This window comes from Mauremys mutica, chromosome 24, assembly GCF_020497125.1.
Source record: "Mauremys mutica isolate MM-2020 ecotype Southern chromosome 24, ASM2049712v1, whole genome shotgun sequence".
NCBI classification, from domain to species: Eukaryota; Metazoa; Chordata; order Testudines; family Geoemydidae; genus Mauremys; species Mauremys mutica.
In genome coordinates this window covers 2,486,950-2,504,040 of record NC_059095.1, presented here as the reverse complement: position 1 = coordinate 2,504,040, position 17,091 = coordinate 2,486,950, and the positions used below count along the sequence as shown (strand labels likewise).

Below are 17,091 nucleotides of genomic sequence, written 5' to 3'. Positions count from 1 at the left end.
TCTGCAGTTGCTGGTGGGTGGGGGGCCAGGGGACGTGACCTGTCACTCACAGGGCATGGGGTTATTCGAATCCCTTCCTTCACTGGGTTCTCTTGCTCGGGGGGGGCGAGGGGGAGAGGAAAGCCCTGCCCTGCCACAGAACAGGGTGGGCACAGAAAAACCTCTGGGATTTCCATACCTTCAATCCCTCCATCTCGAGGGCTCTGCTGGCCCTCGAGATGGAGGGATTGGTCCTTCCTGAACCCACTGAAAACCAGACACTATTTGTGTGATTGAATAGAAATATTTATCCAGGGCCTTTATCTCAAAGGATGCCAAGGCGCTTTGCAAGAGTAGCAGGGAGATGCAACCACCTCTGGGGAACAGCAGCGAGGCGAAGGGGAATGTTTGGCCAAGGACAGAGAGGCAAAGGCCCAGCACCCGGGGGGTTGGGATGTCCGTGCAGGGCAGCGCTGTGCCGGGGAGGTCAGTTACCTGCACTGGAGTCCATGGGCCTTCCTCTGAGCTGGTCCTGCTCCGAATAGATCACTGGGTCCAGGGAGCCTGGGGCCGGTCCCATTATAGCGGCTAGGCTTGGGGCTGGAGGCAAGCAGCCCAGAGTGCAGTGGGCATGCTGGGGTGGAGAGTGGGCGTGTAGAGGAGAAGCTGGAGGAGGCAGGAGTGGGATGGACCTACATGCTGGGGCTGGTGCAGTCCTGCAAAGCCCCACAGGAGCCAGTGCATCAGGGGGCAACTTAGGGCAGCCTCAGGGCTGCTTTAGTCTGCGCTGCCAGCCGCTGACTCATCCCCTCTACCCTGTGCTGGCTCAGCAATGGCTCTGCCCCTTGGTGCTTCGATATCCCACTCCTCCCAAGCCGTCCCCTTTGTCTTCATAGCTTATGGCCTGCCTGAGCCTGTGTTAAGTGACCCACTGGCTCTAAGGGTGGAGGGGAGATGCAGTTTGATAGGGGAGGAAGGAGGGACCAGCATGCGCAGGGTTAAGTGAGGGGAGAGAGGAAGCCCTTGAAGCGGGGAGAGAATTAATTAGCTGCTGTTACTTTAGATCTCCTGGCCAGATGCTCTCTGATGTCAGAGGGGCCCTTTGCCATCTCCCTGCAGGTGCCACCAGAGGCTGTGTGGGTGCTGGCAGGAACAGGGCCTGGGGCTGGACCCACTCACTGTGGAGGGGTTTTTACCCGGGGCCTTTGGCCCACAAGCGTATTTAGACCCTGGCGGTGATAGGAATGGGGAGCCAGGCGCATGCGGAGAATCTGGAGCTGACCAGCGCTGCAGGAGAGGAGGGTTGTTTGGCTGGGGATGGGGCTTAGGGAGTTTACAAGACCCGGCTTGTGGAGCTTATAACCTGGTGGCTTTGTCTCCTCTTGTGTTCTCCCGCTGCTGGTTCCCCGCTGGTGGGTGGGCTCCTCTGTGAGGTTTTAACTCTGCAGGCTCCCTTTGAAAATGAATGTGATGAGGTGACCCCCCAGCAATGGCACGAGAATAAACATGCACAAAGCTACTGGGTCTGGCAGGACCCGAGTCCCTCGTTTATGGCGGGATTGAGTGTCTTGGTGTGGCTATGCCAACGCCATTATCCTGGTGCAAACGCACTGCAGTAGTGTAAGCGAGGACACCGTGAGTCATGCTGGTGCAAGCCCCACTGGGAACAAATATAACGTGTTTATGTAATGGCCACCAGTTTGGCCAATCAGCTTTAAGCTCAGCCACAGGAGGCTGCAACAGACCTCCACCTCTGTGCCTTGGCTCAGAAGGGGACATGTAGCATTGGAGTGAGCTGCACCTGCATTAAGTGTTTGCACTGCAGCTGCAAATGTCACTAGCCTAGACCCGCTCTGAGGGCCGGACTCCCCACGGCCTTGCATCCTGTGCAGCCTGGGTGTAAAAATCCACCATTCCTGGCCCGGCCCCCTTGCTTTGCACCAGTGCCCGCGATTGCACCCAGGCAGGGCGACTGAGAGCCAGGCCCCTTCGCCAGCAGGAGAAGTAAGTTGGGAAGTTTTCACCAGGGAATATCTGACTCTTTCCGGTAAGTCCCTTCCCGCCGGAGCCGCAGGTCCCGAGCGCTGGGGTATTCTCGTCACGCCGGGCATACCTTCGTGTCATGCGTGGGCTGAGGACAGAGAGTGGCAGGCGGGTCGTGGGAACTCCAGCATAATTTCCTTCCATAAATTAAAATTAGTTTTGATCAGCTAAATATAGCAGCCGAGGAAGAGGGTAAATGGCCAGGGCTTGTGAGAAGGAAGCGGGATGCGAAATGGCATTTGAGTGAATGAAGGGCGGTGTGGGATGAGCCAGCCCCAGCATTTCAACCCCACCCAGAGCTTTGGGAAAAGTCCCAGTCACTGAGCATTCAGGGGAAGGGGGCATGGGTGAATTTTCTGCACAGTGCCTCTGCGGGGCTGGGAGCAGAGCTGGGGATGCTTCAGCGAAGGACCATTCCCCTGGGAGTTCTGGCCTGGGAGGATCATGAGAGATCCCCAGTCTGCAGAGGTTCCCAGATCGAGGGTCAGACTGAGAAGGTTTGGGGAGCTTCTGTACACGGCTCTTAAGCCCAAATTGACCCAGGTCTAAATCCAAAATAGGAAGGAAGGTTTGGAGATGCCTGGAAAAACTGGATACAAGAATCCCTGCCTCCAAGTATCTTCCTGCCAGCTGCACCCTGGTCCTTTCTCTGTCGGTTTCTTCCTTGCATCCCTCCACCCCGTCCCCTGGGGTTAGCAGCAGGTCAGCATGCACAGACTCCTTCCCCCACTTGGGGACAGCTGGTCCACTCTGGCTGGTATAGCAGGTCCCAATGCTGGGGGATTTGCTGGGTCTGTCCGTATAGCTGTATAGTATTCTGGGACTCCTGCAGCTCCTCTCCCGGAGTGCCCAGGGGGTCTGGGGTAATTGCCTCGTGGGAAGGAAGAAATAGCTGAACTAGGGCAGTTGGAAAGCTCGTGGCTTCCTGGCCAGGCTGAAAACCCCAACAAGTGGCACTGATTCAGCTGGATCTAGAAATGTCGGGCTGGAGGGGACCTCGAGAAGTCACCGAGCCCTGCGCTGAGGCAGGACCAAGTAACCCGAGACCAGCCCTGATAGGGGTTTGTCCAACCTGTTCTAAAAAATCTCCAGTGACGGGGATTCCACCACCTCCTGGGGAGCCTGGTCCAGAGGTTAATGACCCATAGAGTTAGAACATTTCCCTACTATCTAACCTAAATCTCCCCTGCTGCAGATCAGCCCATTGCTTCTTGTCCTTCCTTCAGTGGACATGGTGAACAATTGATCCCTGGCCGTATAACAGCCCTTAACAGATCTGACGACTGTTCTCTGGTCCCCCCATCAGGTTTCTTTTCTCGAGACTAAACATGCCCAGGGTTTTAGCCTTTCCTCAGAGGGCAGGTTTCTAGCCCTGTTACCAGTTTTGTTGCTCTCCTCTGGACTCTCTCCAGTTTATCCCCATCTTCCCTAAAGCGCGGTGCCCAGAGCTGGACACAGGACTCCAGCAGTGCCGAGCAGAGCGGGACAATGACCTCCCATGGCTCACATCTGACACTTCCGTGAATACACCCCAGAATATCAGCTGTTCTCCTAGGGCATCGCATTGGCAGCTCACATTCAGTCTGTGATCCACTGTAACCCCCAGCTCCTTTTCAGCAGCGAGACAACCCAGCCATTCTGGAGTTGTGCGTTTGATTTTCCCTTCCTCAGTGAAGTGGATTTCACCTTGTTGATTTCAGACAGTTCTCGAATTTGTCAAGATCATTTTGAATTCTAGTCCTGTTCTCCGAACTACTTGCACCCCTCCCGGTTTGCTGTCAGCTGCAGATTTTATAAATATAATCTCCACTTCATTACGCAAGTCATTAATGAAAGTATCGAGTAGTACCAGAGCCAGGCCCGACCCCTGCAGCACCCCACGAGATACACCTCCCCGATTGACAGTGAACCGTGAATAACTCCGCTTTGAGTGTATTTCAACCACTTCTGCTCGCGCCTTATAGTAATTTCATCTAGACCAGTGGTTCTCAGGCAGGGGTACCTGTACCCTGGGGGTACACAGAGGTCTTCCAGGGGGTACATCAACACATCTAGATATTTGCCTAGTTTTACAACAGGCTACAAAAAAGCACTAGAGAAGTCAGTACAAACTAAACTTTCAGACAGACACTGACTTATTTATAGTGCTCTATAGACCATACACTGAAATGTAAATACAACGTTTATATTCCAATTGATTTCTTTTATATGTTTAAAATGAGAAAGGAAGCAATTTGTCAGTACTAGTGTGGCTGTGACACTTTTGTAGTTTGACGTCCGATTTTATAAGCAAGTCGTTTTACAGTGAGGTGAAACTTGGGGGCACACGAGACAAATCAGACTCCTGCAAGGGGAACAGTCTGGAAAGGTTGGGAGCCGCTGATGTACAGCTCATTTCCCTAGTTTGCAGTGAGACTGTCATGACCTTCCCCCCGGCCTCATGACCAGCTGCTACAACCAACGCTCCTGGCAGCTGCTGCATGTGGACGCCAGGGGCTTGCTGGGGTACCTGCAATGCCTCTTCTGCTCCAGCCCTAGCCAACTGTCCGCCATTGGGCCCGTGGAGCCAGAGCTGAACCCGGTTTGGTCCTGTGTGGGCTAGCGCTTGGGCCACTTTCAGCACAACTTCATGGGATTCATCATTGCAACAAGTCGATTTCTTAATGGGGGCCAGGACCTTCACTGGAATCAGTTCACACCAGGCTCACTACTAGGGACCTACTTAATGGAGCTAACAAGATTTCAGGACCCAGGAGTCCTGCAGGAGTTAGTCATATCCTAGGGGGGATATGAAAGAAGAAAAAGGTCCCTGTTCTTTGGGGCAGCAAGGAGATTTGGGGTCTCTCTCTTCTGCCCTTCCAGTCCCCCTGCCCCATCTCTCGCAAACACACACTATGAAAGAAGTGGGTGGTTTGCATTTTACAACTTCTCATGCAACCACTTCCTGACCCGAACATGTCTGAGGTCAAATTTAGTCTGTATGTGAAAGAAAAAAAAAAGTTGCTTAAAAAAAATTGTAACACCCCCTCTCCCACAACCTAAAAACATCCCCTTTGTCCTGTGGAGAAAACCCCCCAGCCAGGTCAGCGTTCCTGTGTGGCTGCTCTCCAAGTAACCTAGACCCGGGAGTCAGGAATAAAAATCTGCAGGAGATCATTTAGTGTCACTCTTGAAGAAGCACACGGCTATTTTATACTGGGGCTGGAGTTTTGAAATGCAAAGATTCCCTCTTCTGTCTGAATGGGAGACTCTGAGTAAATAGGGCAGAGGCATTTTCAACTGCCTAGGGGATTTAGGTGCCCAAGTCCCATTGACTGTAACAGGCATTGGGTGGAATTCAGCAAGACCCCCTTGGAGACCCTCACCTTGAGGGGTAGCGGGATCGACACAGCTGGGGTTGTACATTGCCAATTATTTTTATGGGAATTTTGAAAAATGAAATAGTTTTTTGTCAAAATTCCCCAAGAAACGTTTTCCATTTTTTGATTAACTGAAAATCGTTTTTGGTTAAAATTTTTGGTTTCTATTTTTTTCATTGAAAAATTTAATCAGAAGTGACCGACCCCGCCCCGGAAAATGTCCTCTTTTGTGAAGTCCATTGCCGGCACTGGGCAGAGCGTTCTGGGCCTCCAAGCCAGAGGTGGATGGATCCAAAGCGTCTTGGCCTAGGAGCTGATGCTCCCGGAGAGCTGCGTTAACCCCAGAATCACCTTCTCCCCCCAGGTCAGGTTTGGATTCAGATCCAAGGCCCATCTTGTGACCCAGTGGTAGTAGGCTCAGAAACCTGGATCCTGTGGTTCTTAGCCCTGTTTGCAAAGCCCGTCTAACGCTCAGTGGGCTGCTGTCAATGCGGACGCTGCAGTAACCGTTTCTTTCTGTATTCCAGCATCCTCTCAAAACAAGCAGTGAAAAATGGGCCGGAAAAAAATACAGATCAGTCGAATTTTGGACCAGCGCAACCGTCAGGTAAGGCCCAGCCCCAGGCCCATCCAGACACTGGTCTGGGGAATCACTGGAGAGTCAATATCGAGGCTGGGCAAAGGGGTTTGGATTGTTGGCTCTGGAAATGTCCCGCGCACAGAGTCAGAGCAAACTGCTCCTGCACCCCGTCCCTCAGGCACCGGGCCTCCCGGCAGGACCTCCAGTGAGATGCTCAGTCTCTGTCACTCCAAGGCCTGGGCTGCCCGGAGCGCACTAGCATGGACTCTGCATGCTCCTTTGGCATCAGACGGGGCAATGTCCAATCCCTACAAGCCGAGAGCAGGACTGGAGTCAGGGAGCAGAGGGACATGCGCTGTGCAGCCCACCACAGTGCCCTGAGCCAGCCAGTTTCTCAACCTGGGACTGGGCTTGACCCAGCAACCTAGCGGTAGCAGCCTCCATAGGCTATTCCCAATGCACTGCAGCCTCTTGCCTGGCGCGTGTTACGCAGGGTTGGCCCAGGATGTGACCCGGGTTGTTATAACAGCCAGTGTCGCGATGCGCCTCCTCGAGCGCTGTGAGGAGCATGCAGCGTGCACGGCCGCAGCTGATGCTGCGTCACCCCTGCTCGCGTGACCTGAGGCAGCACGACCGCCAGTGACGCCGGGGGGCAGAGGTTTGCCTGGCAGTTCAAAGGCAGTGGGCACCGTGCCACCAATGCCATTCCAGAGCGGCGTCTGGAGAATGCCTCCCAGAGAGCTCAGTTATGCGCCTAATGAGAGATGATATTTATAGTGAAGCTGAGAAGCCACCAGCAGCAGCCAGCTAGCAGGAGAGGCAACAATTCAGCCCATTCATTGGGCATGGCTGCTCCAGGTTCTGCCAGGCTGCATCCTCTCAGAGGACATTGTCCATTCTGGGCAAGGGCTGGTGCCGATAAGCACCCAGAAGTTCATCTGCTTAACTGAAATAGCTGCGCCTCCGGGTCCGCCTGCCTCAGTGGCCCCAGTCCCCCACGGTCATGTACCCCAGCGCCAGGTGGGTGTGAAAGGCTCCCCCTGTCGCTGGTAGAAATGGCTGCACAAGGAGCAGGGCGGTGGAGAACCGCACCCAAGGTTCGAGCTGGTTGGGAATTTTTCAGTGAAATGAGTTTTTGCTGGACAATGCGGATTTGCAGACTCCGAGCGGCTAGTGCTGCCCTGCCCGCTCTGCCGGGGTCTCCATCCGGGAGATGCTCCGCGAGCTCGGAGAAGAGTCACAGCACCCTCCTGTAACCTGCCCCTCTGCCCATGCCCAGCGTGGAGTCTGCACAGTGACAGAAACTGAGACCCTGCTGGCGGGGGGGGGGAATTCCAGGTGCAGGAAGCCCTCTGAGCTGCTGCCCGTGCTGGCATTGGCCAAGGATCGGGGAAGGGGAGGTTAGAAGGGGAGTCAGGAGGAGGTGGGTCTGCAGGATCCTGGTGGGCTGCCGGGGGAGGGCACAGGTTCAGATCTGATAGGTCCAGGCTCCCAGCTGGTGCAAGCTGTGCCCACTGGCACAGGGCACCAAACACCCATGCGCTCTAGAGCTCTGATCCGCTGAGAGCATCGCTCCGCTGGACGCAGTGCATGTCAGCTCTTAGAATGGGCTGCGGAAAAGCTGCCCCTTCAGTGCATCCGTGCACAGAGGGAGGTGTTGCAGCCAGGCCGGGATCATACGGGGACTGCGGGGCCTTGGCTGTGCTAGGAGAAAGGGTGTGTTCTGGCCGTGTGATAGGCGACCCGTGGTCACTAGCCCCCGGGACGACCCTCGTGTGGAGAAGTCTGCAGGTCCCACACCCATTGCTGCATGGGGTAAAGCCACCTTCCCCCTAAGGCTTGCCTGACCCTGCTAGTGCTGCAAACTGTCTCGTCTACACTAGGATCTTACCACTGGTTCGCTAAAAATAACCCTCGTGTGGCAGTGCCGTGTGTGTGCGTGTGGTCACAGCCGTTGTGCAAACTGGACACGCCGCGGGGGTGTGTGACGCACTCACCAAGGGAGCGCTCAGGCTAAGCGCCGAGCGCCGAATTTAGTTCAGTGCTCTGAGGTCGGTGCTAATTATACTCCCAGCTGACGGCAGGCCCTGTGTTGTCGCCCACACACGCACAGGGCCAGATTTTCAGACGCGCTTCCCACGCTGGGCGTCAGGCCGCTGAGCGCCTGCGTCCCAACGGGAGCAGCCGGGGGCCGAGATGCCGACTGGCAGTGGAAGTCTGTGGAAGGTGTGCCAGGGCTGTGGGGGCCCCGCACCTGCGGCTCTGGCCCGGATATGTCCTGGGACTGCGTCCCGGCAGGGCGGCATTGTGTGACCCCTCTCCGGTCAGGGGAGTTACGCTGGTGCGAGTCTGGCCCTGCAGGCCCGGCGCTCCGGCGCCTTGCGCTTGCCCTGAGCTCTGTGCCCTCCCCTCAGGTAACCTTCACCAAGCGCAAGTTCGGGCTGATGAAGAAGGCCTATGAGCTGAGCGTGCTGTGCGACTGCGAGATCGCCCTCATCATCTTCAACAGCACTAACCGCCTCTTCCAGTACGCCAGCACCGACATGGACAAGGTGCTGCTCAAGTACACGGAGTACAGCGAGCCGCACGAGAGCCGCACCAACTCCGACATCCTGGAGGTAACGCCGCCCGGGCGCGCGGGGGCGGCAGGGCAGAGCTGACGCTGCTTCCAGGGCAATGAGAGAGGCGAAGCAGCAAAGCCGGCCCGGCAGGCAGCTGCATGGAATGAGTTTTGCAGTGTCTCAGCCCGGATCCTAGCAGACAGGTGACCACTGGCAGTAACTGCTGGCAGCCCCAGCAGAGAGGCCGAGGGGGGAGAGGGCCTTGGAGGGGGCAGGCAGGGAAGGACACAGTTGTGCCCCACATGCCCCTCTTGTCCCAAGGCAAAGCCTGAGCGTGCAGGGAGTGGGGTGGGGGGGAGCAGCTGCTGTATCTGTGCCAGGGTCTGGGGGGAAGGAAGCTGTGAGGAGCGGGGGATGGGGCAGTAGCGGGAGGGGGGAGAGGCAGGGCCAGGAGACCCTGGGCCCTTCCCCCCCTCAACGCCTGCCAAGGGAATCCCGGCTGGGCCTCCTCACTCCGGGCTCCCTCCCTGCCAGACGCTGAAGCGGAAGGGCCTGGGGCTGGAGAGCCAGGAGCTGGAGCTGGACGAAGGGCTGGACCCCGTGGAGAAGATCCGGAAGCTGAACGAGGGGGTGGACCTGACGGTGGCGCGGCCCAGACTCTACGTGAGTGGCTGGATCCCAGTTTCCCACCCAGGGGGCTGAGACCATGGCGATGCCTTGGCATGGCCAAGATCCACCCTGTGCCCTTCCCCCACCCACAGGGGCGGCCTGGCAAGGCGATCCCCTCCCCCATGGGCCCCACTGTGACCCCCACATCCCTGCTCTCCCTGTGCAGGCGTCAGCCCCTCTGCCCAGCCACGAAGCGGCCTACGCGGGCACACCGCCCTCGGGGAGCGACGGAGGGCTCAGCAGCGCCAACGGGTCCCCGCAGCACCAGAGCCGCCTGCCTGCGTTCAAGTCAGCGATCCCCAAGCACGGCCAGCCGTCGGGGCGCTCCCCGGGGCCACTGCCACCAGGTGAGGTCTCCCCGGTGGCCAGGCCTGGGCAGAGGAAGTGGGGCTCAGCCACGGAATCCAGGGTGTGTGTGTGGGGGGGGGGGAGACTCGGCCACGGAATCTGGGGGGGGCGCGGTTTGGCTTCTAGAGGCAGCACTTGTGCGTTGTGTTGCTCAGCAGCGCCCCCTTCAGGTTGACGAAGGAGCCAACACCCAGTGAGTGTTCCCCAAGCTTTGCCCCGCTGCTGTGGCCTGTGGTAACAGGCGAGTGCCCAGGGCCTGGATCTGCCCTGGTTAAAGAAGCTGTGGCCTAGTGGTTAGAGGAGCTGGGGCCCTGTAGTCAGGACTCTTGGGTTCTGTTCCCAGTCCTGCCCCTGACTCGCTATGCAATCGTAGGCAAATCTGCACCTCGGTTTCCCCAGCTGTACCTCGGCGGATCACGCCCCTGCCTCGGGTGGAGAGCAGTCATTCCGCCACGTGGAGGATTTCAATATCTTGGAGCCTGGTTTCATTCCATTTTGGAACAAAAGCCCAAAATGTTGGAATTCTCTGTGAAAGGGAGGGGAGCCCTGGCTGCGGGGCAGTCTGCCTGGCTGGCTACCCGGGAGTCACCGACCCTGGCAGGCCTGGGAGCCCAGGCTGCTGAGAAGCCGTGAGCATGAGAATCAGGCTTCCAGGCCTTCCAGTGTCCGCTCGCTGTCAGCCTGCCAGGAGCGCTGCCGAGAAGCCAGGCAGGTGAGCTGGCAGGAGCCCGGCCGGTTTCCATTAGAACGTCAATTGAACCAGCTCCATTAACCGTTTTGAGTCTGACAAACCGGCAGGTTCCGAGGACAAAGTGTCTTGTCGGAACTTTTCCGACTGGCTGGAATCCTGACCCGTGTAGCGCGCTGGGGGATCCCGAGTTGGCCGGCGCTAGGGACGTGCAGAGTGTTTGTTACTGTAATTTCTCCTGGGTCATTAACAAATTCAAAGAGTGGACAGCGGGGATGGGCTAATGTGCAGTCAGAGTCTGCAAAGCGACTGTGAAAATGGCCCCATCTCACTCCACACAGCTGCTTCCTGTGTTTTGCTGAGTCATGAGTGCTGATTTTATGCACACTCACAGGCATGCACCTGCACACTCACAGGCATGCACCTGCACACTCACACTCACAGGCATGCACAAGCACCCACCTGCACACTCACACATGCACTTGCATGCACACACGTGCACACACACATGTGCGAGCACAGGCACATGCACAGGCACACACATTTCTGCTAGTAATGGGCATTTCCCAGCTCCCCTGCATTTTGGGTGGGGTTTGAAATCTGCTCTGCGATCAGGATCTTCGGTTCTCACTGGCCCCTGTCTCCAGCTCAGAGGGGTAAGCAGGGCTGGGTGGGGGACAGATGGAAACCTCAGCTGCTCTCAGTGCAGTCGGGCTCAGAAGTGACTGTCAGCTGGAAAAAGTGACTGAGGCTGACCAGTGGAAACTCCCCAGGCATGGGGGTGGGGGGAAAGGGGGGGTGGGTGACGAAGGTGTTGGTGGGTAACATGTGGCTTTGCTGCGGCCGCGTAAAGCTGGAGCCCGAACTCCGTGGGCGGGGCTTGTGTGATCTGTGCAGGGTCCTCGCTGCGCGCGGCCCTTCCTCACGGGGGAGGCCTGGTGGAATGTGCGCCGAGGAGGAGGTTTCCAACCACCCAGCCAGGGGAGCCGATCGGGCCGGATCTCGCTGCGCTTTCCCCACACCGCCCTGCCAGCCCTCGGCCCTGGTCTGGAGGGGCCCAGCCAGCCACCCCTCTGTGCTGGGGCTGCCAGCCAAGAGGACAGTCATGATGTGGATTCTTGTCCCTGGGTGCTGGACTGAGACCCCCCCAGAGCCTGTCAACCAGCCGTGAGAGCGGGGCCCTGCTGCACCCCAGACCCTCTCCTCTGCCTGGGTCGTGGGGGCAGCTGATGGGGGGCTCACCCCGGGTCCTGCTGCCCTGTGTTCCCAAGAGCGGCTCTCTCCATCGTCCCGTGTGTTTGTCTGCCCTGGGGCCAGCGGGCAGTCGGGGTGCTTGTGGGAGATGCGTGGGCCCCATCGCCCCATGGCGGGTGAAGAGCAGGCCTGGATGCGGGGCTCAGGGGGGATAAGGAGGAATGGGCGACAGAGAGCGGGCACTGTTGCCCATGGGCAGGGGGGGTTGCCACCCGTGGGAAGCCAGAGATCCTGGGAATTGCTGCCCTGGGGATGTAGCACCAGCCTGCTGTGAGTGCTGCCACTGAGCAGGGCTGCGAGTCCTGGGCTCAGAGCCCACATTAGCAAATCGTTTCCGTTCCTTGCTGGCGGCGTCATGTCCCCCACACCTGACCCTGGCGTCCCGGCCACAGCCCAGGTGCAGCGCAGCTCGGAGGAGCCCCGGGGCCCGGCCTCTCGCAGGAAGTGGGTTTGCAGTCACAGAAGCAGAGGAGGTTTCCGCCAAGCTCCCCACTCCCTCCCCTCACACACACTTCTTAGATGAGTGGCCCTGCTTTCAGGCGCCGCTCCGGGAACCCAGGGCTTTCCGACCTGGCTCGGCCAAGAGACGGCGTCCCCTTCCTCCCAAAGGGCCACCTCTGCTATCTGGACTGGGACTCCCAGAATCCTTTGCTTCCCAAGGGTGGCGTTCACCTCTGTGCAGAGGCCTGGCACAGGGCCTGGGCACTATTGAAGTCCTGCCTGTGTGCCTTGTGCCAGCCCCAGTATCACTAACCTCAAGCATTCAACAATGATGAATCATGAGATTGGCTTAAAAATCATGAGACTTTTCAACCAGTGATTCGTGGGGGTAAGAGGAGTTCTCTCTCCGAGCCCTTGGGCTGCATGTGGCTCACAATTCCCAGCTTCTCTCCACAGGCAGCAGTACTAGACATTTATATTTTTTAAGGAAAGCTGAGAGCCTCACCTAATCCCCTGACTCCAGGAGCTGGGGCTTTAAGAAAACCACCTTGTCGTGTGAGACTCCACAGTTGGCAGCTCTTCCGCCTTCCTAGGTTGTTTTGTAACCAATCCTCCTGCTCAGGTGGCATCTCTTCTCTGATGTAGGCTGGATGTGATGGCAGCTGGGGACATAGAAACGTAGCTATGAATTAAACATGACCCTGCTCCAAAGGAGATTTCTCCGGCCACACCCCACGTACAAGGTCGTCGCCTCCAGTGCACTTGAGCCCACTTCTGACAGGGTGAATTTGCCTCAAGGCTTGTTATCGTTATGACTGCGCATAGGAAGCGCGCTGTGCCAGGTGCTGTACGTACCCAGAGTGGGGCACGCAGCTCTGCTGTGCCTTATCTCAGACTCCTGTGCAATCACCTGCCATTCCCTGAGCTGGGCTTTCACCCCGGTGCTTCCCAGATGCACTAACCTTTGCCTGCTTCTCCCTGCCTAGGCCTTGGCTACCCTCTCTTCTCCCATGGCAACCTGAACCGAGCCCTGGCTACCAAGACCCCTCCCCCTCTCTACCTAGCGGCAGAAGGCCGCAGGGTGGATGTCCACAGCAGTTTGTCCAGCGCCAGGAGCAATCTGACATCAGCGGTGAGTGCCACTCTCAGTGCGTCTGCTGACGAGGGTCTGGGAAGGGTCCCTCTGAAATACAGACCCCTGTGAGAGCCTGTGTTTAATTAATGAGAACTGCCCGCTGGGCTGCAGCTGCCTCCACCATCCATTCCGCAGGGCCCCCGGCGGGCACTGCAGGAGGCTCCGGGGTTTGTCGTAGGAGGAGCAGCGCCAGGTTGTCACGGGGGTAGCGGAGAGGGAAGGGTTAACGGAAGGAGGACACTGTTCTGAGATCTCAGGAGGCTCCAGCCAGGCAGCTGCTCTGTGAGGGGGCAGCTCAGGAGTCGCTCCATGGGCAGGGGTGGATTGCACCAGCACTGAGCGGGTGAGTGAGAGGAGAACCTGCCCCACTGCGGGCAGAGGAGTCAGAGCCATGGGGCGTAGGGGGGCTGAGCACTCCCTTTGCAGGTACTTTAGGGATCCCCAGTTTCTTGGTTTGTACTGGGGGGCCGGGAGGGGCAAGGCTCCCTGGGGAAAAGAACCATCTCTTTGCCGGCAGCCCCTGCTCTGGGCAGCTTGGAGTCTGGGGCGAAGAGGGTCAGGGATGAAACCGTGGCTTGGAAAGAGCCCAGAGTTTGGGGACGTAGTTCACACTCACTCATTTGCATGCACAAGGTGCAGGCACACGCACAGTCTGGCACACGCATGCCAGTTGCACACTCACCCAGCCGCATGCATGCAGACAGTCCTGTCTGCACAGCCGGATACATGTGCCCAGACATGCTCACACACACTCACATGCACATGGTCACACACACACCCTGTCGCACAGGCACTCTCACACCAGGCAGGCACACCCATGGCCTTGCACACCTTTCCGGGGGGTGAGATGGGAGGAGGAGGGGGAAACACTCAGCCATTCCGGAGGGGAGCGATTGTGGGCCAGGGGTCAGAGTGGTGCGGAGGGGAGCGGGGAAAGGACTCGAGCGGGGTGTTTATTGGAAGCCTGAACGAAGGATGCTTGTTTGTCTCAGCAGCGATCGCTCTACCCTGGCCTGCAGACCGTGAGCCCCATGCTGCCCGCCGGCAGTGGCAGCATGCCAGCCCATGGCCTAGGGGGCTTCCCTTTCCTCTCCTCAAGCCAAGCAGGTAAGCCCTGGTGGGTAGCTCCTAGCCCCACACCCCCACTCACCCAGTGCCTAGATGTCTCCCCACACCTGGCCAGGGGCTCAGCTCGAATCCCCGTCCCAGAGCTGTGCTCCTCACTCACTGCATGGCCACGGGGAAGGGAGCCAGGCACCCCCAAATGGCCAGATGGGAGCCCCGTGCCCCTGGAATCCCTCCCTTGGGCTCAGCCCTGGTGTAAACTGTCAGTGGACAAGGAGCTCCCTCCACTTTCACCCGCTAGCCCTTCTCCTCCTGATGTCCCGTCTGCTTTCTCATTGGCAGAGTACGGGCCCGGTGAGGCCTCCTCGCACCCTGGCTACCTCCAGCCCAACGCCATCGCCTCCTGGCAGCACCACCGAGACATGGCAGCCTCCGCGCACCTGCCGCTAGGGTAAGAACCATGCCCAACTCCCAGCCTCGGCCAGGGGGCTGAGCGGGACTTCTCTCTGGGGGGCAGGAGCCCAAGCTACCATCCCTTCCCCAGCCTCTCTCCCCACAGGCCAGCAGGGCTGGGTGCAGGGGTGAGATCTTCACGTCTGCATCCCCCCTCTCCCTTTCCCCATTGCTCTCCCTCCACCTCCCTTCCCCGCTCCCATCACTGGGCCCCTTAGCCCCGCTGGCGCTGAGGGTAAAACCCAGACAGGCCGGGCAGGCGCGTCTCCTCATAGGTTCTGGTGCCACCTGGTGGCAGGAGCTCAGCACGGGCTGGCGAAGAGATTGGTGCCTTCTGCCTGCTCCCCACCGGGAGTTCGTTACCATCCATGTTCTGGACGCTGGCAGCCAAACGGAGGGAGCTGGCAGCGCGGCAGGGGGCAGCTCTGCCAGAGGCCGGCTGCAGCTTCCAGTGGCCCTGGCTGCTGTGCGAGCGCTTGGACTGGCAGATACAGGCGCCCTCTCCCTGACCAGCGCAGCTCCCCCCAGCCTGGGCAGCTCCCAGCTCCTCGGCCAGAACGTCCCCGGGGGTAATTGGACCCACGTCTGCCCCAGGCCCCGGGAGCAGCGACTCTGTGGCAGGGCCCAACACACAGTTGTGATCGCAGCTGGGCACGGATGGCCCTGTTCGGGGGTGGGTTTGCTTCCGGGCGAGCCCTGCTCCTGGGAACACCCTCCACTGCCTTCCCAGCAGGTCCGGGATGTTTGCAAAGCCTATTTAAAACTGGCTCTGCCCAGGGGACAGGGCCCCCCAGCCTCCCGAGCCAGGCTCCCAGCTGCTCTCCCAGGCGCGTGGGTGGGGAAGCGCTTGGGAACCTGGTGCCGCAGTGGGTTGCACCTTGTGGGCCGCCAGTTCTCATCTAGCTCCGGCCAGGAGCGAGGAAGCTGTTAGGGTCTGGTGGCTGCTGGGTGAATCGTGTTTGGTGGATCTCAGTGTCTCCCTGGCACCAGCGCCGCCCAGAGAACTGGCACAAACCGGCCACCCCATCGGCAGAGGCTGCCGTGGGCAGCAACTTCCTGCTGGAGGTCTGGGAACACTGGCGGGGCAGCGTGTGGGAACCTCGGCCCGGGGGAATAGCAGGCACTGCCAGCATGCTGGGCATGTGAGACATTTCAAAGTGGGTGGGAACGAAAGCGGATCTCCCACTAATCTGGCTTGGGGGCTCACCCTGCTGGTGGCTCTGGTGGGGAGGGAACTGGACCCCCCCCACACACATGTAGCTGGTTAGAAGAGGAGCCGCACCCCAGTGCAAAGCCCGAGTGGGGGCATGTCAGCAGCCCCCATTCCTGAGCCAGGGGATTAAAGGGGGGAAATGCCCCCTGTCCCCACGAGCTGGGGGGCTGGATATTTACAGTCCAACTTCCTGCCTGGGATGGGGGCGGGAAATGCAGCCAGGAATAAGGGGCCATTTTTTTTAAAGGTCAGCAAACGTTTCCCCTGCTCCCCAACCCCAGCCAATCAGGGAGTTCGCCGAGGGAAAGTTCTGGTTGCCTTGGGATGGAGGCAGGACTCCGAGAGCATCCACAGCCCAGCTGCTTGGGGCCGAGAGATCCCCTGGTGGCTTCCTCCTTCGGAGCCTCCCTCTGGCTCCCAGCCGGGCTCACGCCCTCCTCTTTCCTTCCCCAGGGCGGGCGGCAGGATGCTCCCCACCGACGAGGCAGCCCCGGCCCCCAGCAGCTCGCCCCAGCACCAGGCCGTCAGCATCAAGTCTGAGCGGGTCTCCCCTGTGGTCAGCTGCAGCTCGGCCACCCCCCAGCACTCCCTGTCCTCCCTCGGCGACGTCCCCAGAGGCCCCGGGGACCCGCCCCAGCGAGACGAGTATGCCAAGGCCTATCACTACCCGCTGGTCCTGTCCCGGCCGCTGGCAGAGGAGCAGCAGGGGGGTGTCCCCATGCGGCGCCTGCAAGGGACGGACGTTTGGCAGAGATAGTGGGGCCGGCTGTCTGGGGTGGGGGGACGCCCGCGCTGTTTGCGTGTACGTACTGGCAGTGGCAGGCCCAGTGTGTCACAGCCTCCTCTTCTGCTCGGAAGCACTTGTACCTTTCTCCTGGGGTCCCCTGCAGCCACGGCGACCCACAGGCATGGCTGAGTGCTGGGGCGGGGGGAAGCCCCAGAACCCCATGGGCTGTGAGTCCCTGGGGGGGAGCCCCCTCAGTGCCCTGCCCCAGAACCCCATGGGCTGTGAGTCCCTGGGGGGGAGCCCCCCTCAGTGCCCTGCCCCAGATGGGCTTGCCCCAGAACCCCCTGGGCTGTGAGTCCCTGGGGGGGAGCCCCCTCAGTGCCCTGCCCCAGAACCCCATGGGCTGTGAGTCCCTGGGGGGGAGCCCCCCTCAGTGCCCTGCCCCAGAACCTCATGGGCTGAGTCTGTCCGGGGGGAGCCCCCTCAGTGCCCTGCCCCAGAACCCCATGGGCTGAGAGTCCCTGGGGGGGAGCCCCCTCAGTGCCCTGCCCCAGAACCCCATGGGCTGAGAGTGCC

The 17,091-nt window shown here is 59.4% G+C and overlaps 1 protein-coding gene across 3 annotated transcripts in view; it reads left to right on the top strand.

Annotated features, from left to right (window-relative positions):
• Window positions 1-16,833, top strand: part of MEF2B (myocyte enhancer factor 2B) — a 33,131-nt gene extending 16,298 nt beyond the window's left edge. The window contains exons 1-9 of one of the 3 annotated variants that reach the window (XM_044998316.1): window positions 5,588-5,745; window positions 5,909-5,988; window positions 8,376-8,579; window positions 9,057-9,185; window positions 9,358-9,538; window positions 12,909-13,054; window positions 14,050-14,164; window positions 14,465-14,573; window positions 16,242-16,833. In XM_044998316.1, coding sequence (XP_044854251.1) covers window positions 5,935-5,988; window positions 8,376-8,579; window positions 9,057-9,185; window positions 9,358-9,538; window positions 12,909-13,054; window positions 14,050-14,164; window positions 14,465-14,573; window positions 16,242-16,545 — 1,242 coding nt within the window. In that variant the 5' untranslated portion in view covers window positions 5,588-5,745; window positions 5,909-5,934 and the 3' untranslated portion in view covers window positions 16,546-16,833. Of the gene's footprint in view, window positions 1-5,587; window positions 5,746-5,908; window positions 5,989-8,375; window positions 8,580-9,056; window positions 9,186-9,357; window positions 9,539-12,908; window positions 13,055-14,049; window positions 14,165-14,464; window positions 14,574-16,241 lie in introns of those variants that run through there. The other 2 variants (XM_044998315.1, XM_044998317.1) reach the window with 2 other exon arrangements.
• Window positions 16,834-17,091: the final 258 nt, after the last annotated feature.